The sequence below is a fragment of the Nomascus leucogenys genome, chromosome 2, assembly GCF_006542625.1.
Source record: "Nomascus leucogenys isolate Asia chromosome 2, Asia_NLE_v1, whole genome shotgun sequence".
Classification (NCBI taxonomy): Eukaryota; Metazoa; Chordata; class Mammalia; order Primates; family Hylobatidae; genus Nomascus; species Nomascus leucogenys.
In genome coordinates this window covers 105443552-105461357 of record NC_044382.1, presented here as the reverse complement: position 1 = coordinate 105461357, position 17806 = coordinate 105443552, and the positions used below count along the sequence as shown (strand labels likewise).

The 17806-nt window shown below is 41.7% G+C and overlaps 1 protein-coding gene across 2 annotated transcripts in view; it reads right to left on the bottom strand.

Annotated features, from left to right (window-relative positions):
• ERAP2 (endoplasmic reticulum aminopeptidase 2) overlaps positions 1 to 17806 on the bottom strand; it is a 123421-nt gene that overhangs the window by 29642 nt on the left and 75973 nt on the right. The window contains exons 1-5 of one of the 2 annotated variants that reach the window (XM_030817086.1): positions 14194 to 14778; positions 10449 to 11145; positions 6765 to 6903; positions 3928 to 4062; positions 1304 to 1607 (exon numbers count right to left, since the gene is read on the bottom strand). In XM_030817086.1, the coding sequence (XP_030672946.1) occupies positions 1404 to 1607; positions 3928 to 4062; positions 6765 to 6903; positions 10449 to 11023 (1053 nt within the window). In that variant the 5' untranslated portion in view covers positions 11024 to 11145; positions 14194 to 14778 and the 3' untranslated portion in view covers positions 1304 to 1403. Of the gene's footprint in view, positions 1 to 1303; positions 1608 to 3927; positions 4063 to 6764; positions 6904 to 10448; positions 11146 to 14193; positions 14779 to 17806 lie in introns of those variants that run through there. The other variant, XM_030817082.1, reaches the window with a different exon arrangement.

Here is a 17806-nt window from a genome sequence, read left to right as displayed (position 1 = left end):
TATATAGAACCTGCACAATAATAACAGAATAAGTCTCAAGAACTATCGAAATAAGCTCCTGGATATAGCTTTTAATTTTTTAAGCCTAGAACTGTATGCCAATTGATGGTCCCTTTTAATTTATGTAAGGAAAATGCATTGGAGTTGGAGGCAAGAGGCAAAAAAGAACAGGATAAGAAGTATATCCTAAATTCCAAAGGAAAAATAATTGTTTTGTCACTATCAGAAACCCCAGGCACTAATCTTTATATGCTATGAAACTTTCTTCACAGTTTTTATATGCTCTACAACAGGGGTCCCCAACCCCAGGGCCGCAGACCAGTGCCTGTCAATGGCCTATTAGAAACTGGGCTGTATGGCAGGAGGTGAGCGGTGGGTGAGAGAGCATGACTGCCTGAGCTCTGCCTCCTGCCAGATCAGCGGTGGCATTAGATTCTCATAGGAGCATGAATCCTATTGTGAACTGCGCAAGTGAGGGATCTAAGTTGCGTATTCCTTATGAGAATCTAATGCCCAATGCTCTGAGGTGGAACAGTTTCACCCAAAAACCATCCACCCAACCTTCGTAGAAAAATCGTTTCCACAAATCTGGTCCCTAGTGTCAAAAAGGTTGGGGATCGCTTCTCTACAACATTCTAAAAATAACGTCTTTTATTTTTTAAGATAGAAAATTAAAAGCAAGATAGACTATGAGTATCATCTCATGTAAAGACCTACTACCACAACCAGATGATCTGTTTCCTGCAATTTTTTTTAATCTGTTCCACAGTCTTACCAGCCAACCTCAGTGCCCAATATAGATAACAGATGGAGGCATAGTTTTCAGTTCTTTCTCTACATAAACTTTTGACAACTTTTATAAAAGATTGCTGACCTTGTACAAATAGGGTATAGTGATTCCTCCAGAAATCCCTCTAATTCTAATATGCAATGCGTGTGTGTGTGTGTGTGTGTGTGTGTGTATTTTTTAATGGAAAATCCATTCTCTAATCAATGCCGCCAGTCACAGAAGAGCAGCATGATGGGAGGTGTGTTTCCCTCCCACAGAAGAGGAATATAATGGGTGAGAGCCTTGATATCCGCCACAGGGAGCCACAGCATCTTGGACATGTGGACCCCTATTTTGAACAGAGCAGTCACTGTGTTCCTTCTCTTTTTCTCCCCATCTCTTTCCTGGGCCCTCTACCTGGCTTCTGTCCCAGCCTCCAGTGTGTGCCCTTTCTGATCAGCCTGGGAAAGAGTGCGATGCAAATATGTTAATGTTAAACCTGATAAAAGAATAAAGAAATGATCCACACTATTGGGGCATCTCATAAATACTTTATTTTCTACACTCAAGAATCATCTCTGAGGATCAAATTATTTTTTCCTGAGCTAACTGAATTCCTCAGTGCTCATTTAAATCACATAGAAAGAGAAAGAGGGAAGAGATCAAAGCAAGTTTTATGAGCAAAAATGAAGACAATAATGTGGAATTTGAACATACCCAGTTTGGAGAGTGGATAGTAGATATCAAAGTACTTTTCATAAAAATCAAGTAGCTTCAGTGATGCCTGCAAAGCATAATGTGTTTGATTCCGTTTGTCTGGGGATGCATAGATGGACACCTGGGAAATGTGGATCAGAAGAGATTTTTGAATGACAGCTCCCTGGCATAATTCCATTCCCGATAACCCTCTCACACAGAAAGGCAGACTGCATCTTTTCACAAAAGTATTAAGATACCATTAAGCATGTTGTCAATAAGGATAAGAGGTTCTGTGAAGTACTAAAGCAAAAGTCAGTCTTGAAAATTACAAACACCCTGAATCTTCTGTTACAATCCATTTCCTCAGTGCTCATCTGTAACTTTCAAATCATATTAACCCATTGTATCATAATCCAAGTATATCATAGAGAGGAACCCACTTGAGTTCATCTCTATGATATACTTTAGCACTTGTCAACTAGCTTTCCAAAATGATGACCACAAATACAATTCAAATAAAACATAGGTTTCTTCTAGACCTATATGGGAAACCATGAAGAACTTATTGGATACACCCTCTGTCAAGCTTGCTTTAAACTAAGAAATGCTCAAATATGTTCAATGGCTCCCCCAAAGAAATTAGCTATCAAGTAGAAAAAATAGAATTAGATTCAAATTTTCTTGCCTTCCATGTATAGAGCTACTTTTATTTCATGACCCACTTTTATGCTCTGAATTAACTGAAGTCCTTCAAAACTTTTATGTGGAAAAAATGTAAATGGCCATTTTTTGACAGTTTACCAGGCACTGTGCTGAATGCTTACACATAAAATCTAATTTAATACTTGCACCCACTCTATGAAGCAGGTGCCATTTTATAGGTGAAGCAACAAAAACACAAAGATTTAGTAACTTGCTCCAGATCACCCAGGCTGAAAGTTGTAGAGCTGGGATGTGAATCCAAAGAGGCTGACGGGAACCTGTCCTCTGAACTGCACATCCATGTCTATGCATAGACATCCATGTCTAAGTGCAGAGGTGCCATGATGTGTGTGTGTAGCTACACAACTCATATATCTACATATTCATGAACATAATACGTATGTAAATTGTAATAGATACTTTATACCGATTTTTTTTTTCTTTTTTTTTTTTTTGAGATGAAGTCTCACTCTTGGCACCCAGGCTGGAGTGCCTGGCGCAATGTCAGTTCACTGCAACATCCGCCTGCCGGGTTCAAGTGATTCTCCTGCCTCAGTCTCCCAAGTAGCTGGGATTACAGGTGCCTGCCACCATGCCTGGGTAATTTTTGTATTTTTAGTAGAGAGGGGTTTCACCATGTTGGCCAGGCTGGTCTCAAAATCCTGACCTCAGACAATCTGCCCGCCTCAGCCTCCCAAAGTACTGGGATTACAGGCATGAGCCACTGTGCCCGGCCTACACCCATTTTTCAAAAGCATTATTTTATAACTCTTTAAAGGTGTTTTTATGTCTATAATTTGCTCCCTTGGGATAAGAAGTTCTTTTTTATTTATTTAATGTGTCCACTGATATTTGCAAATATTTAACTACAAAGATAATCATTAGGTATTGTAAGTTTTTGCAAAAAATGAAGACTCTAAAAATTATAAAGACCTTCTTTCATTGAGGGAAAAAAGTTATAAAAAACAGTGGGAAACTGTCAGGCACGGTGGCTCACGCCTGTAATCCCAACACTTCGGGAGGCCAAGGCAGGAGGATCACCTGAGGTCAGGAGTTCAAGACCAGCCTGGTCAACATGGTGAAACTCCATCTCTACAAATATACAAAAGTTAGCCAGGCATGCTGGTCTGTGTTTGTAGTCCCAGCTACTTGGGAGGCTGAGGCAGGAGAATCGCTTGAACCCAGGAGGTGGAGATTGCAGTGAGCCGAGATAGTGTCATTGCACTCCAGCCTGGGCAACAGGGTGAGACTCTGTCTCAAAAAAAAAAAAAAGTGGGAAACAACATAAATGTCCAAAAATAAGATAATGATTTTAAAATCCTTATTAAACCTCCATGCAATTATTAATATAATATTATTTAAAATTTTTAATGACATTCAACTTTTATGGCATATTTTGATAAAAAAAATACAATATATTATTTTGCAAAGGGTGTGTGTGTGTGTGTGTGTGTGTATGTGTGTGTATATACACTTTGAAAATTACCTTTACATATATAGTCAGTAAATACTGTTACTATGTACACCCATATATGCTGACATACATATAGAAAGTATTTGGAAGGCTTACATTAATATTATCAGTAGTTGTATCTTGGTGACAGGACTATGGATAATTTTTAATTTAGTTTTTTATCTATCTCTTTTTGTAATGTAAACATAATACTTTGATAATAATGAAAAACATGAGAAAACAAAAGTTCATTGCTCTCAGGACACTTTTCTGCACCGTGTAGAAAATTAGAACTCAGTCTCACCTTGACCCCTGATGAGGTGACGCCACTCACAGAGTGGAAATCACAAACTATGTAGGCTACAAGGTATGTACTCATTTTTACAGTAGTTTCAAAGTGATCTTCCAAAAGACCTCCTTCAAGTTCAGTTGTCTTAACCTACAGAAAGGAAAAGGAATAATCAGTACTTGAAAACTGGAGTATTTCATAACCATGCCTACGACTTATGGCAAGTGAGTGAGAGGCAAGCCTCATACTCTGAAGGACAATTGATGACCTCCTAGGAGGGCAATGGCCTCTCCTAGTATTCTGTGGCCTCTCTTACTCTTTTGCTTTTACCCCAACACTCTGTTGAAGACAAAAAGCCCTGCTTTTGAGATCCCCAAAGCACAAAAATGCCAAATCTCATTTTGTTGATTGAAAGCACAAAAATATTACGTATTTCTATTTTCCTAAAATGCGATAATCTCCAACACTGGCATCAATTCAACTTCTGGGCTTTTAAGTAAAATACCAGATAATGGCCCCTTTCCCTTTGTTTGTTGTACAAGAAATACACCCTTGCAGAAAAAGAAAACAGGAAGTGAAACTGAACTAGAGGCTTCACATGATCTTTTAATCCTGTTATGTGGGCGTGAGGTTGGTGTTATTTCTCAGGTGAGGAAACAGAGTCTCAGAAACGTTCACAGAATGTTGGAGATCACATGGCTAGTTCCACGGTTGGACCAAGATGTGGCTGTGACCGTGTGACTCCAAAGATGATGCTCATTCTCTCACTCGCTGCGTGACAGCTTGAGGCATGGTCTTATTTTATCTTTGCTTCATTGATTCAGCAATGAAAGCAGTCAGGCCAAGGAGGTCATTAGTAATTTAAGCTTCTGTTCGTCTCCTGAGGAAGCAGAAACTTTTCAGCCTGCAGTCTCGTCAGCTGCATCTATCAAGATCACTGGGTAATGACTGAATTCTATCTTCATTTGGTCTGGGCAGCTTGTCTCAGAGATGGTCTTCACCATGGTACAATGCCCCCAAATACTGAATGGATACAGATCCAATAATCTGAAAACATTTTCTTCAAGCTAGTCACAACTCTTAGGCTCTTCCCCACCTCTATCCCTGAGCCCTTTCTGGGAGTCAGCCTTCTGATAATGCTGACTGCAGCTTATTAAGCATGTTTGACGTGTTGGATAAGATTACGATTTGCTTTGGCAAGAGAAAATAGCTTGAAGCATTACCATAAATTATCTAGTCTACTTTGATGGCAAATGTTTTGGCTATTAAATTCTACAGAATTTAATTTTACTGAATTCTATTTGAAATCTATTTCTAAGTTCCAATAAAGAAGAAGGTACTGATCAAATACTGTAAGAAAAGTCGAAGTACATACAGGGCTGTAATTTTTAAGAACTCTATCCAGCAAATTAATTTTCCCCAAAAACAGTCTCCATTTTTAGGAAGCTGATTCAACCAGTGTTCTCTGGATATCCACTCCCAGCAGAGGAGATGCTGTCTTATGGTAGGGGCTGAGAGCTGGGGTATATTGTGGTCTTCTGACCAAACTCAGCAGCAAAACCATTTAGTCAAGTGTGTGGAGGGGTTACTGGCAGAGGCATGAGGCTGTGAGACTATGGGGAAATATGTCTGGGCTACTAGGAGGCTGGTGGCAGAGATGGTTAGGAGGCAAATGGGCGTTTGCTATGGTTTATCCCCACCAGATGAAGCTGATATAGTCCACGGAGGCTGAGTTTTGCTCAGAAACCTGGAGTGACCCATGTAGATTAACATTGCCTTAAATGGACATGTATGGGGTATTAGTGTAAGTTCTTCCAGGATGGTGATGTAAGCTCCAAGTACAAAACACTGACTGCTAGGCAAGGATTTAGCTGTTTTCTCAATACCAGCAGAACTTTACTTGCATAGCAATTGTCATCAGTGAGTGTGTGTTTCCTTAAAGGATGAAAGAGACAAATAAGTGTCCAAAAGATATGCCGCCTCTACTAGCACTTGGACCCCACAGGGTCCCTGAGTTTGAGACCAGGCTGACTAACATGGTGAAACCCCGTCTCTACTGAAAATACAAGAAAAATTAGTCGGTTGTAGTGGTGGGAGCCTGTAATCCCAGCTACTTGGGAGGCTGAGGCAGGAGAATTGCTTGAACCCGAGAGGCTGAGGTTGTAGTGAGCCAAGATCACGCCATTGCACTCCAACCTGGGCAACAGAGTGAGACTGTCTCAAAAAAAAAAAAGTATAACCACAATTAATAATTTTCATAAATAAGTTTAAGAATTACTTGTGAAACTTAAAAGACAAGATTTCTAAGTTACATCATAGACTTCTAGATCAGAATTTCTTGGGTTGGGGCCCTTCAGGGTCCCTGAGGTCCTTGCCACTGCAAAAGGGGTCTCTGGACCATCAGCAGTGGCTGGGGGCTTGTTAGAAAGGTAGAACTTCAAGCTTCACCCCAAGACCTCTTGAATCAGAATCTGAGTTTTAGCAAGATCCTCAGACCATTAATCTGAACCCTAAAGTTTGAGAAGTGCTGCTCTAGGAGATTCTGAATTTCATCCCTGGCCAAGAAACACAGATTTAAGATATTGTTTCCATGTGAACACAGAATATAAATCACTTTGCTTGGGGAAAAAAGCTTCCTGTGTAACAATGCCCCAAACGGAATGATGTTAGTCTAGAAGGATTGAAATTATGATGATAGATGATAGATAGATAGATAGATAGATAGATAGATAGATAGATAGATAGATAAAAACAAATTAATGGCTGAAATCCTGAAAGCAATTTTAAAAAACAAATGAAGACTGAGTCTCAACTTGAGAACAATTTCTAAAAGTTTCTGGAAGTGGAAATACCTTTGGCATGTTGGATAGTGCAATATGCCCGCTCTCTCTTCGTATCTTGATTGAAAAGTTGGCTTTGAACAACGGTTCATCAAAGCAAGGGAAAGCCATGCGTGCCTGGGTTGGCTCAAAATCTGTTACTGCAAGTATTCTGTGAAAAGACCCACCCCCAGCCAAAATGCGTAAGCGAAATCACAAGAGAAATGCATCTGTACATTTAGCAAACAGCTTATCAAACCTGCGGGTAAAAGACTTGATTTCTCAAACTGTAATCTTTGTGAATCTCAACTGTCTCTTTGAGGAAAATGAAGGTAAAATCTTATTTAGCAGCCATCAATCATAAGCAATACCCTGTTCTGGGAGTGCTAATTACATTATTTCATTCATACTCAGGTCAAACAAGGATATTGAGGCTCAGACAACTTGAATGACCTTAGCAGGATCCGTAGCCAGTAAATGACTGAGATAGTACACATGTTGTCTACATGGCTTCAAAATTCACTAGGAAATTAAACGTTCAGTACTGTCTCTAAACCTGAAAGGGCCTCACGCAGACATTTGAGTAATTGTGTACATGAGTGATGTCCTAAGTTGTATTTCCAGGAAGCAGATCCTGACTTATTGAGAACATCCTGCCAGGAGAAACAGGTAAGGGAGTGAGGGAAGCAGGACAGGGAAAAGGGAGAAGCCAGTCAAGGGTGCAGGACAGGCAAAGTCCCAGCGTCAGCCTGATTCCCAGGGAGCTCTGGGGTGCAAACTATGCCTTCACGTGTCCCCCACTGGAGGCAAGGAGCTGGACTTTCATATTCTTGTACCATTGTTGGCTAATGGTCTCTCTGTGGCACCTGTGCCCCCAGGTACTTCTAGTTCTCTCTGCTTGCCACTCTTCAGACGGTGACAGGTATAATAGATATATTATAATATATCTTCTCTACCCCAACACCAGGATATGCCTGAAACTGTACAGTTACAGATTTACTCTTTGGACTTTAAGCTTCAATTAAGAACTGAATTCGGAGAGCGGATTTTGACTGGAAAAGGAAGGGAGAATAGAATAGCTCAAGTAAGAGGGAGAGAGAGGTCAGGAGGGAAAAAAGAGAAGCTGTCAGGATACTTTACTTCAGCTTACTTTATTTCTATGACACAGGCTGGGAAAGTGAGGCTAGGGATGTAAATGATTCACTTGTAGCCTCAAGGTTTTATTTGTATTTGGTAGCAGTTTCTGCAAATATAAAGGAATTCTAAGTGGCTGGAATAATTTTCACTCACATGAAATTTTGGTTGTAATAAGTCTACATTGAAAAAACAAAAAAACCTGAATCTTTGTTGCTTACACGATTAATTGGAACTCTACATGCAAAGTGTGACCTTCTGCATCTCAAAAGAACCACTTTCAACTGAATTATTTGTGTAGTTTAGATGAAGAAGTGAGGAAGAAAGAGAGAGAGAGAGATTCATAAGATTCAACTGACATTCTGCAGTACATTATCATACATGTCAGACCTACTAGGTGACTGAGTATGAAGGGAACTGACTAATTAACCATAAGGGGCATCAGGAATAGTCTGCAATTAATCATGGGAGGCATGCTGGAAAGTCCTCCAGCTTTACTCCAAATATCTCCCCCTCTCATCTCCCACAGCTCCCAGAATAGTATCCCTAAGATGTATGTCCTTTGGATGGGGCCTTCGGCATTTGAAAAAAATGAAAAAAGCCATCATTGTTTACGTGGTGCCTTAGTGAGAAGTTGATACTTTTCCTATCCAATACTGTGCTGAGCCTGAAAACAAGACCCGAGGATTGTGGCTGCAATGCGGGGAAGTGTCACCAAGGGAGTGCGGAAAGAGAGGAGCCTGGGGAAGAGTTGTCCTAGGTGGATGGCTGCAGGCTGAGCAGTGAGCACCCAAGGGAGGAAGGGAAGAGCAGGATGTAGCAGACACAGCTAGTCACTTTCCTGATACCCATTCCCCTTCCTTGGTTCCAATGGAATCCTGATTTTATTCAGAAAGGCAACAAGTCCAGATAAGAGAGTTACTTCTTCAGGCTCCCTTGTGACGTGGTGAGGCTATGACTCATTCTGGTCTAGCTGAAGTCTTTGTGTGGGAAACCTTTGTAAAGAGTGTTAGATTCGACTGGAATGTTTCTTTTTGCCCTTATCTCTCCCCTGTGTCCCCCTTCTTCCAGCCTAGAATGTGGACTTGGTGCCTAGAGGTGCAGCAATCATCTTGCAAGTATTAGAAAGAAAGCCATAGGATGGCTGAGCAGAAAGACAGAAGGAGCCTGGGTCCTGGATGACGCTGAACAGCACTATAGCAACTCTGAGCTGCCCTACTTCTGGACTTCTTGTTGCATGTGAAAAATATGCCCCTGTGTGGTTAAGCCATGGAATTTAGATTTCTCCAACTGGCAATTGAACACAATTCACATAACGTGAGAGTGCACTGAGCCAGACTCCTCTTACCTCCCAGATGGATCCTGGCCCTGGGAAACCAAACTGTCCACTCTATGAAGCATCCTTGATTCTTCTCTTTCCCTCACCTCACATCACCAATATGTCAGCAATCTCTGTTGTTTTGCCCTCCAAAATAACTGCCAAGTTCAATTGTTTCACTCCATAAGCACTGCCACTAGCCTGGCCCAAATTAACATCACTTCTTTCCTGAACTACTGCAATGACCTCCCAAATGATTACTCTGCTCCTCTATAACATACCCTCAACATAGACTTGATCTTTACAAAGCATAAATCAGAGCAGAGTCTTCCAATGATTTCCCATTTCATCTGAGTTAAAGTCAAAACTCCTTACAAGACGCCCCAAGGCTCCACATGATCTGATCCCTTTCTCCCTCTTGTTCACTCTCCTCAGCTCACACTGGCCTTCTCTCAACCAATCCCACTTTAGAGCCTTTGCACTTGCCCCGAGATGTTCTCATAACTGTCTCTTTAAAAAAAAAACAACTCAGCTCTCAATTTAAATTCACTTCCTCAACAAACACTTCCCTGCCCAGTCAACTGAATTAGTCTCAATCTCCAGCCACATTTTCTACCTTTCTTGCTCCTTGTTTTATTTCATTCATAACACTGGCCACTTACCTTGCCAATTTTATTTATTTTCTTGTCCTGGTTGTCTCTTCCTTCAGATCCCACCATTATACATTCAGTGCCTAGTGCACTGCCTGGCACATAGTATGTGCTCAATGAATGTGACTTGATCAAATAGACTATATTTCTCAATTTTCCAAACAAACTCGTTCCTTGTTTCTGACTATTCGATATGAGTCATGGCTGTTACCTAGGCAATGTATACTCTGTCACTTCCTCTTTCCCGATCTCAATCTCACTTACATTTCCTTCTGGTCCCAGATGAGGACTCACTTCCTTTGAGAAGCATTCCCTATTTCAGCCCTCTCTGCACTGACCATCTCTTTCCCTAGCACATAAGCATATCCATCATATCAGTCATATACTGGCCTCTCCTCCTCATTATTCACCCTCTAGCTGTTTATGCCTCTGAGTCCTGTCTTTCCATCTCTACTGTGGTTTCCTTAAGGAATGGCCGAGCTTTTCCTTCTTGTGGGTTCCCCATAGTTTACTGGATTTCTCATAAATGGCTGCTGAAGTCTGCTCCTGGCAAAGAGATGTCACTCATAAGGAAATTATCACAAAAGAATGTAAATTACCTGAGCAAGTTCTTACCTCGTTTCACCACCAAGAGTTCTGTATGTGCTTTTATAAAACCCTTCAAAGCCATCAGCCAACTTGGCTTGGAAGTCAATAGCCACATAGTATTTCAGGTGAGGCGTAAGTTTCTCTGGAACCAGCAGTGCAATTTGTTGATGAGCAGGGTAACTCAAAACTTTCAGCTCTTTTCCAGGTTTCATGTATCTTGAATCTTCCTCTGACTGAAGAGTGGCATTCGTGATTTCAAGATCTTTGCTGTGCAAGATGATAAACTGGGTAGCATTGCTGACCAAGACCTCGATCTTCTCAGATGCAACAAAGTCCAGAGAGGTGAGATTGGGGTGGACAAAGAGGTCATAATGGAGGGGAATGACCACATTGGGGAGCCTTAGCTCCTGCCAAGGAAATCGTTCCCCATTGGTGGCTACTGGGAAAGCCCCAGGATCCTCAGTGAAGTGATAACTAGATGGCACTGAGAACTGAGAACAAATGCATATTTGGGGCAAGATGGCTGCTAAGCAGTAAAATCCTTTGTGAATATTAGACATTGGTTTTCTGTGTGAATTAACCATTGCAGAAGAAAGGAACATGAAATCTATTCTCTAGAAGACAAGTTAATATTCAGGCTAATCTCGTAGTTCTTCATAGCACTGCACTGGCTCCAGTTATGTCACACGGGGTCTGAACAATATTTTCAATATATGAATTTAATCTAGAAGAAAAACAACACACAGCATGACGAAAAATATTTCAATTTACAAATAAAATCTTAAACATGTAAAAAGGTATGTGTGAGTAAGGGAAAATCTGCTCTCTGTCAGAATTAGGCCAAGTATCCACAAAATAGAGCAGAAATTAAGCTGTTATCTGGTTATTACAAATAAAAACCCTTTAGGACTCCCCCAAAAAACCCTACCTTAAAATTGAATGTAATGAATTTCTTCTGAATTCTTGTGCAGCGAGCAGAAGGCAGGTGTGTAAATTCATTGCATGTTGAATGTTTTTAACATTTGGTTATATTTTAAATTTTTGTTTATTTATTTATGTTCTAGACAGGGTCTTTCTCTGTTGCCCAGGCGGGAGTAGAGCGTGCAATCATGATCACAGCTCACTGCAGCCTCAACTTCCTGGGCTCAAGTGATCCTCCCACCTCAGCCTCCAGAGTAGCTGGAACTGCAGACACACACCACCACACTCGGCTACCCTTTTTGTAGAGATGGGGGTCTCCCTGTTACCCAGGCTGGTCTCAAACTCCTAAACTCAAGCAATCCTCCTAAAGTGTTGGGATTACAAGCGTGAGCCACTGTGACCAGCCTATTTTATTTTTATTCATTTATTTATGTTTTTGAGACGGAATCTCGCTCTGTTGTCCAGGTTGGAATGCAGTGGTGCTATCTCGGCTCACTGCAACCTCTGCCTCTGGCGTTCAAGTGATTCTTCTCCCTCAGCCTCCCGAGTAGCTGGGATTACAGGCATGTGCCACCACACCCAGCTAATTTTTGTATTTTTAGTAGAGACGGGGTTTCACCATGTTGGCCTGGCTGGTCTCGAACTCCTGACCTCAGGTGATCCACTCGCCTCGGCCTCCCAAAGTGCTGAGATCACAGGCGTGGGTCACTGCACCTGGCCATATTTTATTTTTTTTAAAAGACAGTGTGTCACTATGTTGCCCAGGCTGGCCTCAAATTCTCGGGGTCAAGCAATCCTGATGTCTCAGCCTCCCAAGTAGCTGGAACCACAGGCACACATGTAATTTTAAAAGTATGCCTGAAAGTAAACTGTGCAAGATGTCTCTATTTTGTCTTCATAAGTCACAAAGAATATTCTATATATATTCTATATTCTTTGGATACCAGATATTATTATTATTACTACGAATGGCATTGAACTTCACCTCTTTCAATAACATTATCTGAATGGCCTCATTTTATGGCTCCTGGTGTAAAGGTTGCTGGTCAAGGTAGGTGTTTATCCTCAATTTATTTTCAGTATGTCAAAAGCCATGGAAATAAATTTTGAGTTTATAATATTCTCACAGAATTTTTTTTAAGGTTTGGTTCTTTTTCCTTTATGCTACTTTTGAAAGCACAATTAAATCAAACTGAATTTACTACCTGTGTAAATAGAACTAATTTTCTTTCTCTTCGAAGGGTAAAGCTACAACACATACAAAATTAGGACAAACAGCATAGTTAATTTGGGGGAATCAATTCTTACTGCCACCCTACCCCCTGCCTCTACTTACTTCCTTACTGCTCCAACTCAAACCATGAAGGTTTTCTCTGCTGCTGCTTCTTTTTATAATCCTTAACAAGTTCTGCAGCATTAATCATCCAAACAATTACTTAAATTTTTCAATTTGCAATATTAATGCAGATAACAGGTACTGTTAAAGGAACAACAATAAAATAAAATAATATTAAATAAAGATACTTCTCCCTCTTTTTAAAAACAAGCATTAAATTAGTGCTACAAATCTCAGTGTTCCAAGAACGTCTGATAAGTACACTCGTAATTGGTCTATTAGCTTGAATTTTGGAGGGTTTAAAAAAAAATGGAGTGGCTTATTAGGTGGGTCTGAGGCTTTGGAATCAGAGTGCCCGGATTCCAACGCTGATTCCACCAACCTCACCTATGTGATCATGGGCAAAGTTTTTGACTTTTTGAGCTTCGTTTATCTCACCCATAAAACAGTGTAATAATTATGCCTTCCTCATGCTGGGATGATTAAATGAAATAATTCATGTGAAGAAGCTGGCACAGCACAGCATGGAGCATATAGGAAGCAAGTAATGAGTGTTGGATATGAAATTATTATTGAGGTTATAACTTGCACTCAATGGCCAAAATGAAGGAGTAGCTCTGCCCCTACTTGTAGCAGACACTCCTAGAGATGCACTTGATTGATAAGAGCAGAGAGAAAAGCTTTACTCACACAATCTTTAACTTTAGAACTAGTAAGGGTTGTAAAGGCCAGCTAGTACAAGTCCTTAGTGTTCAGATAAAGAAACAGGACGGGGCACAGTGACTCAGGTCTGTTATGCCAGCATTTTGGGAGGCCAAGGTGGGCAGATTACCTGAGGTCAGGAATTCGAGACCAGCCTTACCAACATGGTGAAACCCTGTCTCTACTAAAAATACAAAAATGAGCTGGGTGTGGTGGCACATGCCCTTAGTCCCAGCTACTCGGGAGGCTGAGGCACGAGAATCGCTTGAACCAGGGAGGTGGAGGTTGCAGTGAGCCGAGATGGTGCTGCTGCACTCCAGCCTGGGCGACAGAGCGAGGCTCTGTCTCAAAATAAATAAATAAATACATAAATTAAATTAAACAGATGAACGAACAGGACCATGACTTCTCAAAATCCACACAGGAAGTCTGAAACAGAATCAGGACTAAAACACAGCTCTTTGACATCTGGTCTGGTGGGCTTTCTATTATACTGCACTGTACCTTAAATAGCAATGCAGTGAACAAAACATCCTGGCATTGAAGAGGCAAGAATTGTCACAAACGTTTAGAAAAGACAAAAAGATCTCTGAAAGAGAGTGACTCAGTGCAGCAGAAAGAGTCTTAGATCAAGTCCCAGCCTCAACTGCATACACTTTCTAATACAGCTGCGCCCAATTCACCCCAGTCTCCCAGAACCTTGCCTTAGATTACAAAACCTTCTCAACACAGCAGTTCTATACCTTCAGTTCATTATTCTCATTGAAAAATTCTAATTTTAAGACAAACCCAAGAGAGATGTTGATACGTTACCTTAAATCATGCTGCTGCAGATTTAACTGAAGGGGAATTTATTTTTGCTTTCACTTTCTGTTCTAAGATTCAGAACTTTGCATGCTTCCTGAGTACAGCACTAGCCGGTTCATTATCACGCAGGTGTGAATGGAGCTTAGGATAAGAGCTTTATTCCAAAAAGGACAAGAAACTTTTTGTAGAATGCACAAATAAGTGGCTCTGGAGTAGAAGCCAAACCATGGAAGGAAAAGATTGCCAGCGGCTGCCACTTCTGCTGTTATCGCCTCCGTTCCCTTGTCCCCAGGGTAAAGCCTTCAGAACATAGTTCACGTTTTTTAGTGCCAAGTTGTTGTCTTAGGAATTGATCTTGAACTTCTCCTTGTGCTGCGTCCTCAGTGCTATGAAATCTGACTTCTGCCCATCCACCCCACAAACGTAACTCCAGACTTACCAAACACCTCCCGGGCAGCTTCTGTGGTCTTTATCAGAGGTGATTATTCTCAGCTTTTCCGTGTCTGTAATCACCCCACCTCCTTGGGCACGAGGGGACTGTATCTCACGCTCATCTCTTTGATCTCTCTTTATCTGCCTGTTTGGGTTGGGCTTCTACTTCCTCTTTGCTCTGAATATAGGCCTTCCACAAAGATGAAACCTCTGGCCTTTGCTCTGCCCTCTCTTTATCCCTTCCAGTACCCAGATTTAGCATTTATCCCTATTCATCCTACATTGCTCCCATTGTGATCCCTCCTTCAAGGGTTCTGCTGCTGTAATTCCAACAGCTCGATGGACCGGCATTACATGGATGTCTAACCCTAACCTGAACCAGAACCCTAACAACTCAAACAGTGTTTTCTTTCCCCAGATTAGCACCCTTTGCTTTAATTTTATATACTTCCAGCCTTCTTCCATTATCTAAGATTGAACCATATAGTTAGTTACTTTGATTCTGTCCCTCTCCAATTTGTTACCAAAGCCTGTTGATTTTTCCTTTTCCTTTTTTTTTTCTGAGATAGGGTCTCACTCTGTCACCCAGGCTGGAGTGCAGTGGTGCCATCCCAGCTCACTGCAGCCTCGACTTCCTGAGCTCAAATGATCCTCCCACCTCAGCCTCCCAAGTAGCTGGGGCTACAGGCATTCACCACTACACCCAGCTAATTTATTATTATTTTTTTATAGATGATGTCTTCCTATGTTGCTCAGGCTGGTCTCAAACTCCTAGGCTCAAGTGATCCTTCTGCCTCAGCCTCCCAAAGGATTGGGATTACAGGCATGAGCCACTGCAACTGGCCTTTTTGAATCATTTTCAATCTCTTTCTATCCAATTAAGAAAAAATCCCACTGCTTATTAAAGTAGTCCAGGTCCTCATCCTTCCTCACAATGGCCTTCAACCATGTCTTCCCAGCTTTTCAAGCTCAGCTTCTTGCAGTTTACTTGTACAATGCCACCAGATTAATCCTTTCAACTACTGCTTGACCATGCCTCCCCCACTGCTCAAGATGTTTCCTTGATTTCCCCATTTACAGAGGGGCAAGTCCTAGTGTGGGAACCATAGTGGCCTACTGGCCGCCTATATGCCAGCCTATAGTTGTTTTGTTTGAATCGCAGTCTATTAAAAGGCAACACATCTATACAAGTTCTATTGTCGAGTGAAATATGACAAGCTTAGCTCTCACCATGTTGCAGACACCATTCACAGACTTGTATCATGTGCCTTGTCCTGCTGTGGTTTGTGTTTGCAACCTATGTTTGGCCCAACAGCACATGTTGCCATGATTAGATCCTAGTGAAGTCTCAAGCTTTAATTTTTCCCCCTTTCTACATTTTATTATTTCAACCTGAATGAACAAGTCAATAAAGTAGAAGGGGCAGAAAACAAGGCAGTAGCCTACACCTAAGGCCCGAGGCATAAGACTGAATGGGGTCCCTCAGAGCTGCATTTCATGTAGTGAGAGGGGCACCACAGGAAGGGGGATAGCTGGAAACCAGTGAGTGGGAAAAAGAAGGGGACAAAGAGGACAAAGAAGAGGAGGCCCCAAGGGCTTATCTATGGACTCTAACTCTGCAGGGCGTGGGGGCAGGTAGAAGAGGTATAGGAGGCTGGGAGTATTTCTGTGATATTCCTTGTCATAAGATCCAGCCTAGCTGTGGGTATGTGGGCGAGTGCATGTGTGTTTTCAGAGCTCTGTCCTGCCCACTGGAACAGAAGTGGTGATGGAGAATGAAGAAACAGGCTTTGGGATTGAGCTGCAGAACCCTAGAAGTGAAAACTGAGCCGAATTCAAGTACTCTGTAGCTTATTTAAAAGAGTTTCTCAGCAAAATGGGCTCCTAACTTTCCTTTTCTTTCTTCTTTCTTTCTCTCTCTCCTTTCTTTCTCTCTTTCCTTCTCTCTCTCTCTCTCTTTCTTTCTTTCTTTCTTCTCTCTTTCTCTTTCTCTCTCTCCTTCTTTCCTTCCTTCTTTTTTTTCTTTTCTTTTCTCATTTCTTTTCTTTGGGATAAGCTTTGAGAGGTTTATTGCTTAGGGAATTCATGTCTCAGTTTTCCATTTCATCCTGGTCTCTGAATTGTCTCTTACTCAGAGACACCCTCCTTGTTGGCTCTAAGGCAGTACCACCCCTCCCTAAATCCACCACCACCAAGGCCTATCCCGTCAGCCTGCTTTATGTTTCTTCTTAGCATTGGTCGGTTCCTGATACTTCATTATACAGTTGTTTGTTTGTTTTCTTGTCTCCTCACTAGAACATAAGCTTTTTGCAGGTAGCAACTCTGCCCTCTAACTGCTGAGTGCCCAGTCTAGAGCAGAGCCTGCCATATAAGAGACCCTCAACAAATGTTAGCTGAGTGGGTGAATGCATTTTCAGTGTTTTAGTTTTAGTTTCTGTTCTTTGTTTTTCCTAGATTGCCCAACACTTGCTTCATGCTTCAAGCACCTCAGGGTACTTTCCACTTCTGGATGAGCCCTGTGTTTCCTCAGCTGTTCTGCACCTGCCTCTCCATTGACCTAGAGTGTCTATGGATCACTCAGAGTGTCCCCTGTGTAAACCACCTATCACAAGGTAAATGCCAGCCCCAAGAAGCCACTTTGGAAGTAACACATGCTTCCTTTCCCGTCCCTAACTATAGGCATTTGTTTAGTAGGTCTACTGGCCCTCATCTGAGGCTAACATGTTTGTGTTTCATTTTCTTCCTCAGATTATCAACTTCAGGCGATGGGCCACACACCAGGATTCCACCTCTTTCTAGCACCTATCAGTGTTGTGCACATCATAGGCCCTCAACAAACAGGTAAGAATGAATGAGTGAATTTTCCAAAGAGATGAGACTTTATTGTCAAAATATTTTAAAGATTTCACGAATTTTCATGATTTTTTTTTTTTTTTGACAAAGTCTCACTCTGTCACCCAGGCTGGAGTGCGGTGGCACGATCTCTGCTCGCTGCAACCTCCGCCTCCTGGTTCAAGTGATTCTTGTGCCTCAGCCTCCCGAGTAGCTAGGATTACAGGCGCCCACCACTATGCCTGGCCAATTTTTGTATTTTTAGTAGAGACGGGGTTTCACCATGTTGATCAGCCTGTCTCAAACTCCTAACCTCAGGTGATCCACCCACCTCAGCCTCCCAAAGTGCTGTGAT